The 16,002-nt window shown below is 38.6% G+C and overlaps 1 protein-coding gene across 1 annotated transcript in view; it reads right to left on the reverse strand.

The window, feature by feature from the left end:
- The window catches only part of grin2da (glutamate receptor, ionotropic, N-methyl D-aspartate 2D, a), a 259,454-nt gene that overhangs the window by 45,828 nt on the left and 197,624 nt on the right, over nt 1-16,002 (reverse strand). Inside the window, exon 10 of the mRNA XM_024798509.2 lies at nt 11,292-11,445. Within this exon, the coding sequence (XP_024654277.2) occupies nt 11,292-11,445 (154 nt within the window). The remainder of the gene's footprint in view (nt 1-11,291; nt 11,446-16,002) is intronic.

Genomic DNA, 16,002 nt, shown 5'->3' on the forward strand with positions numbered 1-16,002 from the left:
CATGCATGGAGGATACATTTTTAACAGAAAAAGCATGAAACTAGATATGCATCATAATCACAAGGAGGCTGTCACAAGGAGACCTGAATTTTAATCGAGCTTAATGCTCGTACAAGCAGGCACAAAGTCAGCTGAAATCACAGTAAGAGGGCTGATGCCAGTGCCAGCCCATATCATCTGATGGGTCAGATTACACAACTTTAAGTGACAAATTCCATTTGGGAGTGTGGTTTAAGCTGCTTTAGTCTGCCTAAAGTTGCTATGCATCTGCAAGCTACTTTGCAACCCAACTCCACACCAGCTTCTCCTTTTCATGCTATATCTGTCCTAATCAGTTTCAGATGGTGTGCTTTAGGTGGGGTGGCTGTGGGTCATCTACTAACAGGAAGGTTGGTGGTTTGATCCCTGGCCGTTCCAATAGACGTGCCAAATATCCTTGGGCAAGGCACTGACAGAAAGCACTTAGGCACAGAAAGAAATGCTTGTATGAATAGGTGAATAATGCATGTTGTTTACAGCACATTGATAATGTTTAATATTTGAAAACAAATCTTTGTTTGACTATCCTGAACAAGGTTCCTCTGTTTAAACACAATCGTTGGAAACAATCTGTCCACCTGACAGTTACATTTATTAAAGAACAAGATAACAATAACAAGATAAGATAAGGGCAGGGATAGCTCAGTAGGTAGAGTGGTGGCCCCATGATAGGAAGGTTGGGGGTTCGATTCCCCTGAACAGTTACCCTGAGGTACCCCTGAGCAAGGTACCGTCCCTACACACTGCTCCCCGGGCGCCCAGTGGCTGCCCACTGCTTCACTGAGTGAATGGGTTAAATGCAGAGAGGGATTTTCCCCACGGGGACCAATAAAGTACACTTTAAAAAAAAAAAAAAAAAAAACTGCGGTTTTTACCAATTGCATGTGTGCTGTTAAACATGTAAAGTGAGAGGTTTTGGTGCCTGTAATTTATGTATGAAGATGTGCATGTTTGCATCGGTTTAAGGTTGACAGTGCAAACAGCTTCTTTGCTCAGATGTTGTTTTTTTATGTGCACCCATTTAATATGTTTTTATTGTGATGTTTAGTAATATCTGGTTTCATGCAGCAGTTCCTTTCATCCAAAACAGTTTTCTCCTTTGGTTAATTTTTTGCCTGTTTTATTTTCTCTTTTTTAAATCTTTTTATGACTTGTAATCTTATGTGCAGCACTTTGTGATTCTGTCTTGAAAGGTGCTATATAAATAAAAATGTATTTATTTATTTAGGGAGACAATAAAGTAACTTCAACCTTAAAATGTCATTTAGAGAGAAAGAACATTTTTGGGGAAAAGGATGACTACAGAACAATAGTTTGTTTTTTTTATTATAAAACATTATTCATTGCAACCCGCATTAAAGTTTTATAATGAAAATAAATGCTGAGTTTATTTTTAGTATATGTGAAACCTTCTTAAGTTTGCCATGCAACATTATGGATGATTAATAATGTAATAAACTGTGTGTCACAAAAACAACATCAACGTTGCATAAGAGTCAATGAATTATACATTTCTAATGATTTTAAATTAAATCAAGAGTTGGACTGGATGGATACGTTTGCTGGATTTGTGCTGAATCTAGCCGATGCCCACGGTCGCTTTAAATGTTTTCTTCAAATTTCTTTTGAATTTTTATATTAATTTATTTCTTTTCAGGTTCTAAATCTAGTTTTGAATGACGCGTTCTGATTTTTGAAAGGCACTCACTGACGTTTTTAATAAAAGCCAATAAATAAATACTGGTTGCCTGCTTGTTTTGTGAATGACTTTTCCTATACAAAGAAAATGGTTTAATGACTGTTTTGTTTTCTGTGTCTATTATTATAGTGGAGGAGAGCGTACATAATAACAGTCATTAACAGAATGTTGAAAATTATGCTACTGAGTAGAATAATCTTTGTAATATCTAATTTTAGGAACACCTCACAGGCACGACAGACTACAGTGCAATGAAACAAAACAAGTACAAGCAGAGTTAATGTACACGTGCCTGGCATAGCACCAATGAAGAATCAATACGGTCCTTGTTGAAGTGCCCACACAAAAGAGGATTTATTGCAGCGTCATTGGACAGAATTATGCTGCCATGGTCGTAAATAAATTGATAGCAAAATGTAAAGCAGCTAATTTGTGTGGCAATAGCAGCACAACTGCAGCAGTGTTGCAATGCTCGAGTAGGTTTAAAGAATTACAAACAACATTTCTGTGGCTTGTACTTAATTTCAATTAAGCATCATACAAATGACGATTTTGTAGCAAGTCATTTTTGTGTATCTGTGAGACATTTCAAATGATTTCTTTTCTTTAACCATTTCAAAGCATTTCGTGTGAGAGTTTCGGAAGCAGTGCTGAGCTTCTCTTTAGTATATTCTGAGGGAAGTGATTCGATATGTTTGATTACATTTTTTGGTGTAAAGGCATTTTCAAACTCAGCAGCAGCGAACGCTGAACAAGCAAAGTTTGGGGAATTGTGAGTTCAGATTAGACACAGCAGTGGATTTATTGACCTGCAGGTGTTGGGAGGTATTTGTGTCTTTGGGTAGTTGAATCAAAATTGAACTTGATCAGGTTTACTTCACTTTCACTTATCGATGACATGAGTATGCTGGGTTTTGTAGTGAGTTATGTACTCTCTCAGTGATGTTTGGTTTCCAGCAGCTACATCACCATTTTGCAGAGGAGTGCATTTAAACAGGGAAAGTCAATTCAAGACACGTGTTGTTAAGAAATATACTCTAAAACACTTCTTCAGTAAAGACTCAGAGAAGAGAAACACACAGAACTTCTTGCTAGCAAGGGCAGCCTCCAGCACTGAGACTCGCACTGAGAAACTGCCCCGGTCTTTATTTATACTTCAGTGGGTGCTTTTGTGTGTGTGTGTGTGTGTGTGTGTGTGTGTGTGTGTGTGTGTGTGAGAGACCCCATAAAGACTTCCCTAAACCTGCTGGTCTCGAAGTCCAGCAGTTCATCAAACCAAAAAGCACTTAGACTAGAACAAATATAGCTACGTTAATCCTACCGTAAAACAATAAGACAAGGTACGACCTCTCTCATGCTCCTAGGATGTGGGGGTGAACACCCTAGAATGTTACAGACCTCCTAGGATGAGACATTCTTTCAATATGCCACCAACTATATACTTCTACACACAAATGATTACATGCAGCATTCTACCATATGCCAACTTATATCATTAAAAGATTATACTGACTACTAAGTACAATTTTCCTATTAACACGTGTTCTTTTTCAAAGATGGCCTCTTTAATATTCACACCTGGAAGCCACCAGGTATAACCACAGTCTGGTACTGGTGCCAGCAAGTAGAGCCACTGGAGTACAAGAACCTAGCGTTGGGTTAATAAGGTTATGCGCCCTTGCTCAGGGGTATTTTAGCAGTGGTTGTTAAGTAAAGTGACAATATTATTAATTCAATTTGGTTGCCAGTATGTTCCCAGCAGTAATAGAAAGATTCAAACTGGTGACCCTAGTTCTCTATAGAACCAGAGTAGGAATAACCCAGAAAAGTCGCCTTATGTCATAAGTCTGTTTTAGTGAGAATGATAACAACATTATAAAACGGAGTGCTGATGCAGTTAGAAGCTGAACAGCATAGGACATGGACACAGTTATGACATATTTAACACAGTAATGTCATTACAGTATGAAGTGCATAAATAAAGTTCATCTGCTTAATTTATTTTGAGATTTTACCTCATGCACCAATGCTCACGATAAGGAATACAGCTTACTAGTTCAACACTGATACCGGGTCAGCATGCACAGGTAGCCATGGTGTTGGTATGGTATCACAATTAGAAACAGCTGAATTGCTGTAACGCAAGTTTAAGTAGTTGTTATTTGATTTGCTTCTATAGCATGTGCACAAAGTTCCACAATGATTTGGTATAATTACCGGCTTAATCCAGAGTGCCATAAACAATTACGATCACCTTCTCTGCCTCATCCCACCAGAGTACTTCAGTAAATGGTATGCTAATCTGCATTACGTATACAGCAGGCCAAGGGAAACGATAAGTACAATTAGGTTTGCCTGCCATTACGCATTTGAAGCTTAACTGTGCAGAGGCACACATATAGAAGTACAGTTACCTCATATATTTTAATGTCTCAGGGAATATTAATACCAATACAATGACTGAATCCTGTATAGGAGGTAATATTAACAACTGTAACACTGTTGCTTTATCATTTTTTTTTCTTAATATTGAATGATAACAAACATTTGGGAAAAGTGAAATATTGGAATATGAAATATTATATTTAATTTAAACTTGCATTTGAAAAATAAATACAGCTTAATTTCACCTGTTTGCTCATAAGATGCCCACCTGGAGACAACACTGCAGTGAATGCAATGCTAAATCAGTGAAGTACTCTTTGAACATTAGATAACATAGTTCATCACTCACTTTTATAGAAGCACAAACACACACACACACAGAATTTTTTTTGAGAAGCTGAATTCACTAAGCTCACAGGAACTCTTAAGAAGCTCCTCACAAATTATGACTTGGGAGTTTTGTTTTACTGTTAGTGTATAAAAGCTTTTACCTCTGAAATGCCAATATGAGTGGCAGGCCTTCTACTGCAGCTGACCATTCTTCAAAACAAAGCGCACGCACACGCACACGCACACACACACACCTCTGCCTTTATTTCTCCTCAGTCGCTCAATTTTCACATCCCCCTTTACTGGGTCCCTTGACAGTTTAAGTGTTTGTTATTATCCAGGCTTTGAGTGTGTGTCCTGTCTCCCTCTCAGCTTTGTAGCCTGGGGTTTCTGTGTCTGTAATAAGACCTTTGTGTCTATTTCACATTCACAAAGGTCACTGAGACTTTAGAGAATTAAATATGTCACAATTATTACTCTGAGTTTAGATTGTAGCGATTTAAAAATATTATGTAAAGGAAGAAAAAAAACCAGAGAAATAATAAATAATAAATTTTCATTCAGTAGCACAACAAAGAGAACAAATCTTTAGAAAACTGTGAGCCCAGCTTTGAAAGAAGCACTAATGCATGCTGCAGGCAAGTAAACGCACCAGGACAATAAAAACTGCAGAGTCAGCCATTCCTCTGCCAAAAGCGAGAGTTGAGGCGGTGGTACAGCATGCGTTTGGCATGGTTTTATTCATCTCTATGACAGCAGGGCTACACAAAAACTACTAAGCTGAATTTCATTAAACTTGGTAGAAAGGTGACGAAGAGTAAAAGGAAAGAAATGCATTCATTCATGTGCGGATCAAGATCATTTTGCTCTGGTCAGGGGAAGCATGTAGTTCTTTCTGAGTATCCTTGTACAGTCATTTTTATTTTATCTGTCTCATTGATGCTGAGAGAAGCTTGCTCAATAAATAATGTTTAGGTATTTCAAATCTGTTAATTAGTCATTAGTTACAGTAACAGATATGCAATCAAATGTGAGTAACAACAAATCATGATAAATTAGTTACTTCCTTATTATTAATGGATCATTCCCTAATGTGGGAATGGTCTGGGAATATGCAGAGGGCACCCTTGGAAAAGTTCAAGCATGTGCAGTTCAAAGTGCAGGAGGTATCTGCATGCATTCTCATGTCATGTTTTGCTACCATGAAAGAAAAGTACAGAGAAAGACCAGAACAGAGACATCAAACAAGGTTTTAGTGAGAAAACGCTGCTTCAGAGGATGTCAGGTTTGAAAAAAGGGGACCGCAGTAGGACAGTCTTAAATATTTAAAGCCATAGAAAATGTTTTCATGCTTTTCAAACTGAACACAAGAACCTGACAGAAGAGCATGAGACTGAAAACAGAAAGAAGGAGCTCAGCCCAACTTTGAGGATATCAAACCAATGAGTCCACTGCAGAATGCATCTATTTTATTTAAGATAAAATAGCCTCTATAAGTACTGTACTGCTTTATTCTTGTTGGTTTAATTTACTGTATTGTCGTCTAAGGAGCTTGGAAAAAAAGCATCTGGACTTCACCACCATCCAAGAAGCTTCTTCAGTTCTACTGTCAAATGGTGGAAAGTCCCAGATTTAAGCCCTGTGGGAGTGTCTCCCGGGAGGGACATGGACCCCCCCCCAGTAACACAATCACACGAGCTAAGGTGTGAAAATGGGTGTGGGTCATAATCAGCCAAGGTTTCGGGTGAGCTCATTGTGAAACCTGGCCCCACCCTATCATGTGATTTCCTGAGGTCAGATGGCCCAGGATGTGAGTGGGCGTTAAGGCATCTGGGAAGGGATCTCAAAACTGGATTATAGATGGCAGACAGTTGGTGTCGTAAGCCCCGCCTCTGTTCAAAGATGGTCGGCTCACAGTGGACATAGATGGCTTCTTTCACTCCTGTTTCAAACCATCTGTCCTCTCTGTCCAAAATGTGAACATTGGCGTCCTCGAAAGAGTGACCCTTGTCCTTTAGATGCAGATGGACAGCCGAGTCTTCGAGCAACTTAAAGAAGTCCAGATGCTTTTTTTTTTTTCAAGCTCCTTAGACCACGATGACCTGGATGTCTGAGAACTTTCACAGATTTACTGTATTGTCATTTAAATGTAAAAATATGAAGAAAAAAAAATAACTCGAATGCGGCATGTCTCTTTTAATTTTATACATTAACATTTTCAGAGATTCTTATCATCAAGATAATGTCGTTATAATAAAAACCCTGGCCAATGACCTTTTCTTCCACATTGAAAGAAGAAACTAAAACTAATAAAAAGAGCCAAAGCTTTTATAAATGACACACATTTTCTTAACTGTTTGTCCAATTCTAGGTTTTGGAGCCTATCATAGGTGCACGAGCTCATCACCTTGACCATCAACTGACATTTAAACCTATCTTCAATTTAGAACCACTAATTAAACTGACAGCAGCTCACTGGTGGATTCAAACCGTTCATCTTTTTGCTGCAAAGCATCAATGTTAACCACTACACCACAGTGTCAACCACAATGGTATCAGATTCCTAGGTTTCATTACCATTTATTCTATTTTTCTTTACAAGGCCTAACAAACAGCAAGTGCATTTTAAACAAGTTGAGCATCATGCGGTTTGTCCACATATTGCAGCTGCCTTTCTCACAGTTGGCCTCTTGTTGGCCTGCACGTGTTTCCCTCTTCACCTCTTGTTATTATTCTCTGGCTTTTCTGAGACTCCTCCGTCAGAAAGGATTGCCCTGCCTCTCAGAGCACTTCTTCCTCACTTGATTATTTCCTTGAGCGTTGACCTTTCCTTACGTGTTTGTGCTCACTCTTACCTCTGTTTGACCCTAATTTTTTCTTTTATATTCCATGCGTTCACATGTGCCCATACACACACACACATACGCACACACAAACGGCCAAAGCAACAGTATGGACTTGCTGTCAGCCCTGTGGCCCAGCAGACTTTAGACAAAATGGCCTTAGGAGCCTTGCACCTCCGTCCAACCATGACATGTTTCAGATTGTCTCTTAAATCTCCTCTGACAGATGGATAGATGTACTACTGCAGCTGTGCCAGTATGAAATCAATCCCTTAAGGAGTCCTGCGAAGGAGTCAGGTCTATGATGGAGGAATATTAGTGAACTTTTAGAGCAGACTTGGTCGTTATTAAACAAGCAAAAATGAAAAAAAAATAAATAAATTGCACTTTTATTACAGGCTGGGCTTTAAGGGCTATAGAGAAACGGACAGTATAGGACAATATGATAGGAACTATTTAAACTATTTATGACATAATTCGTCATACAGTGTATGATGGTCTGCAGGTCTGATTTATAACGTCATGCACACAGTATGTGTGGCAGTAGAATATGCGCTTCATTCACACAGGCAGGTTTTAAGCACAGATGGTGGGTTTAAAAAGTAGTCGCCTGAGACGCTGCTCTGTGTTAACAAGTCATTTTTGCTACAGGGTATGATCTCATCTGGTCTGCACGACACGCACACACACAAATGCGCAGCAGCATGTCAACCAGCCGCTGCTCAGATTAAAATATCTGAGAGCATCTGACACAGCTCTATCGGTCTCTCTATCAAAGCCACTCAACCTCTCTCTCTCTCTCTCGTTTGTGTTGGGTTTATAGTGGTACATGACAGGACTTTCTCTCTCTGTGTAACACCATCTCTTTCTCCTAAGCACATTCTTCATCCATCACTCCCTTTCTTTGTTGTCATTTCTCTCTGCTTCCAACTCTCTACTTCTCTCAAATTCCATCTTTTCATGGTTGGAAGTGCGTGGAATTAGTCTAAGAAGATTGGTAAATTAAGAGGTGTTATCTTAGGAGAGGCCAACTTTGATTGAGGCATAAGCTATATTTTTTTTAAAATGACTGGAGAAAAAAAAAGGTTGGCTTGGATTGCCGTGGGGGCTTCTTTGAACGCTGAGAATAGTAAAGCTAACTGTGCATTTTGAGCTGTGCTTTGAGATGCAAAGCTGGGAGTTTGAACCTTTTCAACTGAAAGACAAAATTCACATCAGAAATGAAGGCCACTTACATAATTTAGAAAGAATGTACAGTACTGTACAGCGTTATGTAAGCTATCAAGGCTGTTTTAGTACATTAATTAATTAATCCTTCAACAATCCTTAAGATTAAAGGAAACTTGAAAGCATTGTAAAGTCCATTAGTGAATAATAGCTTATGCATCTGGGTCCTCTTTTGATGACTCATGTAGTTGTGATTTAAAAAAATAAAATGTGACTTTGCTAATAAAAAAGCAAAAACCATATCAGATTTAATGATAACCATGTTCCAGGAAGTGTGAAAGAGTCTCAGATGTTCAAGTTTTATTTTTGGACATCATGCATTGTGAATAGGACCCCAGGGTCAGAGCTGCACAGTAATGTCCTGTGGGAAACAAACTCTGATATGTACTGTACCATTGTGTACCTCAACACTGTAAAAAATTGTTTGGCTACCAAGATTATTGGTGACTGCCATTACATTCTACTCGACTCTCTGCAACTTTGTCGTCTCTAAAACTCAGGTTGCAGGGTCACTGTTGTGACACAGTATAAGAGATACAGTCTAACGCAGGTGGATGTGGACACGATGGCACTTCCAGGTAGCAGCAGTGCTGAAGTCTTATACATCTTACGTTAAATTTGTTTTAGCTATGGTCTTTGTCTGGAGTTGAGTTGAGATTTTCATTTGCACCTCGTATAACCCCACAGTTTCATCAAATTAATTTTGATTCAGGTTGATTTTGAATTGTTATGCCCTGTTACACCTGTCCTCTCCATTATAGGACTGTGCAGCATTTGCATGGTGTTCTTGATGGGCAGCAAGTAATAGTTTTATAATGTGTTTATAAAATGTTCAGCTGAACATCTTGACACAAATCGCCCAGGTAAGGAAATCCCACAAAGTTGATTATGTTCACATGGACATTGCGTTTTCAGCAGGAGAAACTGCAACGGACTGACTAACAATGGCTCTGACAGCCCATTGTTAGTCAGCGGTGCTAGTTTTGACCATTATGCAAACGAGTGTTTATAAGGTTTGGGAAACCCGCAGTGAGCTGAGATGAAGTCAGAATCAACTTTCTGGATGTTCAGCTGAACATTAAAGGATGCGTCCTTCATTTTTGTATGTTTTGGAAAAAGTATGTAATGAAAATATCCAAAACAAGGGCTGTCTTGCATTATGACCCCTTGAACAATCATTTAATTCAGTCTCCTTGAACCAGCTGCTTTGAATGTTAACTGTTCACACTGCTATTATTCACTGCAGTCCTATATGTGCCTCCTATGTAGTCAGCCTCCTTCACCTATTAGTAAGATAGAAAATGTGTTATCATCCATTCTGAACATTGATAAACAAAAAGCAACCCAGACTATAGACGACTCCATGCAGACGTGTGAAATGTAGAAATCTGAGATTTGAAAGTGTATTTTAACACAAACTGTGTTCTCTTCTTTAACCTGATCAAAGTGGTTTCGGTGCTAGTCAAACCAAAAGCAAAAAAACTCAGTACAAACTTTAAATTCAACACGAGACAGGAGGGTCAGGCCTCCAAGTTAAAACTCTTCTGCTTTTACATGAGTACCAGCCTGCTGTATAATAAGACCTCAGGGCCTCGTGTAAACACTTGGCCAATGAGGTGGATTTAGAAGGATGTTCCACACTAGCGGTAAAATGATATTCGGTCAATACTTTAAGAGCTGTTTGTTCTTCTAATCTCTCTCTAACTACTGCCACACAGCTCTCACTACATAACTACATACAGCTCTACCTCACTCAGTCAGGATGTCTTTTAGTAAAAGTATTTCAACATGTAAATTTCAGTTATTTTGATGAGGTCATCTTTACCTGTGGAAGGGAATAAAGTCCGACTGATGACAAAAACAAAACAGCGAAAATCCCCTTTGGTTTGTTTCAAGCTAAGTAGGGCACAGAGAGAGTGCATAACATGTGAGTGTTTCTAAGTATATATTCTTTATGCTTTCTACTGGGCCTATTATAAGCCCGGTATTTCATTTTGTGCAGTGCACAAAGTTAAAATTTAAATTTAGTTTAGCGATATTTTCTTCACCCGTCTTTCATCCACAGCTGACCTGAATTGCTTTTTAAAGGGATTCTTACCTTCCTCTTATGTAGCACCATTTAGAGTAGAATTTAATTTTGCATTAGAGAGCTTGAAAAGGGTTTGTGATGCTTCATGCACATCTATAAATCCCATTTTAATGTTGTGTATACAGAATTTAGTGGAATACAAATAGACTACTGAGTTTATGATCCCTACTTTAAAGCTGAACATGGAGAATAAACATTCCTACGTAGACTTCATATTCAGCAATCTCATAAACTACGAATGCAATGTCAATTATTGTTTTTGGATTGTAGGTGAGCCTCTGCTCATTGAGTTCTATCAGATGTTTAGACACAGCTTATAGAAGCAAATAAGGTATTGATTTAAGCATTTTTGCCAATTTGTCCTGATGGTTTAAAATACTTCATTGGAAAAAAGACTGAAAAAAGCTAAATTAAAAAATGAGTAATTTCATCATAAATTCACTAAAAAACTTCACCAGAACTTCAGATTTGTCCGATAGCAATTGCAAGGGAAAATATACAACCTGACCCCAGTAAGTAAGACACAAGATGACACAGAATGAAAAGGAGCTAGGGTGGAGATGGGTTGCAAAGTAGCTTGCATCTGCAGGTAGGCAGGCATGTTACAGGTACTAAGCTTGACTTGGAGAAATGACAGACTTATAAAATGCTAAAGTGTACCTTATTAAAAACATCTTACCAAGGAAAGCAGAAGGTGATACTGTGCCGTTACTGCGCGAAACCATGACACTGATGCCAGTCTCCACAAATGGAACCGAAAACTCAACAACCTCTGACCTCTCTTCATTAATGGTGAGTGAGCCGATGGCCATGTCTGCCCTGTTGGACACCACCTGTAAAACAGGAGATCTGAAGTTAAACACAAAGAGCTATAAAACATTATATACAAGGTAAAAAGAACCAAGAAAAAACTGATTCACTCAAAGCTGATTCAACTTTAAAAAAAAAATAATGTTTACATTTTTGTTGTATACAGATAAAAAGGAATAGACAGAAACAACAGTTTCTCATAGTCATTGTGCAGGAGAAATGCCATAACTTGGTTCTGTGTAGACCTATCATTTCAGATCAGCATGTTGTGTCTATTTATATGAGCAACACTATAACAAACAAAGTGCTTTTAATGACTTTCACAGCTACTACACACCAAGAAAACCTGATTTAAGCTGATGTCCTGTGGCAAATCTGAAAGAAGTCCAAACCCTGGAGGAAAGAAACTCTGTGTTGGCACACAAACAACACCTGTCACTTTCCAGTCACTACCAACTTGTGACTGCTGAGGATAGAAACAAAGATCAATTTGTAAACTGACAGTTTTTGCTTTCCGCCCAGCTTTCTATTCACCACAACAGACCAGAATAGCATCCTCACCAGCTTGTTGTTTTCCTAATTCACTCTCCCCTCACTTGTGAATAAGATTACAGGATACTTCAACTCCTCTAGTTGGGGGCAGCGACTCATCTCTAACCTGCAGTGGATACTCCATCATTTTACTTTTAAGAACAATGGCCTCAGATTTGGAACTGCTAATGCTTTGCACTCAGTTGCAAACCAAGCTGCAGGTCACCCAGAGAGAACCACATCATCTGCAAAAAGCAGAGCTCCTGAGACAACCAAGTCTGACACCCTCCATCCCCTGACTACTGCTAGAAATTTTGTCCATAAAAATTATGAATAGAATTCTTGAAATGATTGTTCCCGGTGGAGACCGAAAACCCACCAGGAAGAATCTTGACTTTTCCTGGCAAGATCCAACCTCTCACTCTCATCAGAAAATAAGAAAGCAACAAGATGAACAGACTCTATAGGCAGTTATAGCACATAAATTTTACCTCATGCAATGCTCACTTTATCATGTAGGTTTTCCAGCCAAGCACTGGACAGTCACATTAACAGGTGGAATTTTCTTGATCGCTTCTTGGATTAGTTCTTGGAATGTAGCCAGACCAGCTCTTCTTCTTCTGGCAAATGTGTATTTTCAAAAAGCACTAACCAAAATATACCTCTTTGGTCTCAATGGTTGGCAGTTGGTAGGATAGAGCTACAATGTTATGCTCTATAACTATCTATAACTAAAACACCTTGAACAAACAGCATAGGGATCCTTTTGCCATGACTTGCAACATGAAGCTGTGCTGTGGTCCTCCTCACAGCTCCTCAGGCAGCTGTAAACGAGGCTCAGGCGGACAGAAGGTGACGAAGTCAGGGGATTCACAGCCCTGTTGGTGTTTCGCCTGGCAGGAAGCAGAGGTTACTTGACTGCAGCAGAGGGACTGTGGAGGTTAGAGGAGCTGGCTGCTGACCAGAAGTTCATTAGTCAGGTCTGGCCTGGCACCAAAAGTCTGTGAAAGACAAAAGGCTCTGCAGTCTCTCAGCAGACACAACGGAGATGCTTTTCATCAGGCTCATAAAGTAGCCTCTAAAATGTTCTTCCTCCTTATTTGTTAAAATCTTAAGCACTGATTGATACATTGTTTCACACAGTTATCAACTGTGAGAAAAAAGCATTGTATGAACTATTTGCATGTACAGCCATTTTTAATCAGTCTTCCATTTTCAAAGGCTGAAAAGTAATTGGACAATTGACTGAAAAGTTGTTCCATCATTTTTCCATGAAGGATTCTCAACTTCTACTATACCACTAATCACCAACTAGGCATTGCTGAAATAATTAAAAATCCTTTGTATTTGGTCTTTTAACTTTTTGCAAGAAACATTAAAAGACCAAATGCTGAGCGTTTAACTGGCTGCTTCTGACACTCCCACTTTCGTTAGTGCAGCAACATTCCTCTAATTAGGATTTTAATTTGTTTTAACCTCCTGCAACTGGACAACTTCAGTCACAGTTTAGCAGCTCATTTCCTGGCTGGTGCTGCAAGAGAGGCCAGTGGAACGGTCGGGTTTTAGGTTGGCAAAGGGACCAACATGAAAAACTATCTATTTCATCTTTTTATACTTAGATTAATAATGTTGATATTTACATACAATAAACTCCAATCCATTGATTGTATTTTTTTAACCTAGTAACTTTAACTTTATTGCATTATAATAATCAGTGTTGTTTCAGGAGACTGTGTTGGTAATAGATGATTATCTCCCATGTAAAATGGCATCTTACAGTTACCTCCAGTTTTGTTACTGATGTTGTTCAGATATGTCTGTAATGCAATCACTAATGATTAAATATGGTAAATTACACCTATAAAGATGGTGAAAGATGATAACTGCTACAGACGCAGCAAATCAGCAGCTGCAATAATGAAAGTTTGTGTGATACAGTTAAATCTGATTGATGCAGAGTGTTACATCTTTATTTTTTATTTCTGTTCCTTTTTCACTCCCACATCCACCCTGTTAAAGATTTATGTGTAGATAATCAGTAAAATACTGGCAGCAATGCTGCCGGTGGGTTAGCATTACAGTTCTCCAACTGTTCTCCTATCTCATGCTACTCAAATGATATCATGCTCTGAATTACAGTGCACAGCTGTATTCCTTCACTTTTTCCCCTCTGTTTGCTTATGAACAACACATTTATATTATATAGCTGTCTTTTCTTACAATTCTACTTAAAAACGTTGTATTTTTTAACTGAAGTCAGTTACAACCCAGCAAGCTCAGATGGCAACATAACAACAACTGCCAGCTATTACTCATCAGTTACCATGTACTGTTATCTCTTGCCAATTTTTTTGAAAAACATTGCTGGACATTATTGGACAGTCCTCAAAATAAAGTCCAAAGTCAGCTTAATACATGGTGGGTTCAGTTATTTGAGATACAGCCAATACTTTTAACATCGAGAGTGTAATGGTATTCAAAATGTATTGCTGAGCGCAAATATACCCCAGGAAGCATATTGGTGTAAGTATTTGACAGTTTTTTTTACAGCACTATCTTACAGTCTACTATTTGGAGTAAAATCTGCAGATACACTTGATCACAATGATGTTGACTGACTATTCAAATAAATAAAATGTAATGAATTCAAGTGTTTATAACTGTCGCACTGGAATTACTCTGTCTCTTCTCTTTTTTGCTACTTTATACTTATTGGTTAATAGATAAACCTCACAGCCACATTGTGTTCTTCAAAGAAGCACAGATGAGAGTGACCGAAAAGAAAAGAAAAACTCTATGTTCATGCCCTTTATTGCCTATGATATACATACTGAGCAAGTCAACACTCTCTGCATGAGATCAATCAACCTTCTTCTAATAAATCCAGCCAGAAACTGTTCAACCACTAAAGTTTTTTTATTGGAAAAATAGTTTGTGAAGCCTCTGGAGACCATAAACTTCTCTAAGAGTCTGATAACGCACAGGTTTCGCACTTTTCATAACCTGTCATTAGTTGCTTCTCTGCTTGCCAACCTCAATCATTCCATGGTAATTACCCCACTTAATTCAACTTGTTAATTTCAAGATTTTTGAATACAGCGAGGTCTGAAAGCAACACCTGTGACACTTCTCTTTAGGAAGTGCTTCACTGCTGCAAGCTGCGAACAAAAATGATTATACTAGGGTGATTCACTGTAAAGGGTGAAGAAAAAAAAATAACTTTAAGAATGTAGGAAATGACTGGCTGATTGAAGGCATTCAGAGAAGAAGGTCATAATATAGGTTCTGATAGAAATGATGAAAAATAGGAAAAACTGCCCAACTATAAAGTCTTTCACTTGAGAAGCAAGGTCACTGAGGTTTGCTGATGTCTGAGGGATTATACGCATTTGTCTTGGTGATATGTAACTTTGACAGGATATGATAGTTGGTTGGAATAGGATGAAATAGCAGCACAGAGGAGGAAAAGGACAAACAAATAAAAACAGTGCACTGCTGCATATTTTCAACAGAAGTGCATATGACAGGTAAAGTAAAAGAAAAAAAAAAAGAGGGTTCATGTGGGCGGAGCTGTCCCTGTGCACATGTGTTTGTCTGCTGCGATAATTAGGCAGCTTAATGAGTTACTTAGCAAAGCTGAGCAAGAGGCAGCTGTAATGCAAGAAAGAAGGCCACCTGCATCTCTGAGGCCTATCTGAGAATGAAGCACAGCATACACAGTCTGTCCTCACAATGTGATCACATAATAATAATATTTAGTCAGGACCAGTAGACTCCACGTTGCATATTTAAAAATTATGCTTACAGGATATCCAAAGCATTGCAGAGTAATCCAATGGTCAATAGGCCTTCAGTGTCTCAAGAAGACACCATGAGTAGGTTTGACCATGGTAAACAAAGGTAGGGGCAAATTACTGGAAAAGCATGAAGGGCAATACTCCATGCTACTGGCGTTTTCATACAACGAATATTAAAGATGTGCTCTTTTAGGAATATCTTTGGAAGCTCAGGAGTGTCAAACATTAATCATTGTTGAGAAGGATTCAGTG

This window comes from Maylandia zebra, linkage group LG22, assembly GCF_041146795.1.
Source record: "Maylandia zebra isolate NMK-2024a linkage group LG22, Mzebra_GT3a, whole genome shotgun sequence".
In the NCBI taxonomy this organism is placed as follows: domain Eukaryota; kingdom Metazoa; phylum Chordata; class Actinopteri; order Cichliformes; family Cichlidae; genus Maylandia; species Maylandia zebra.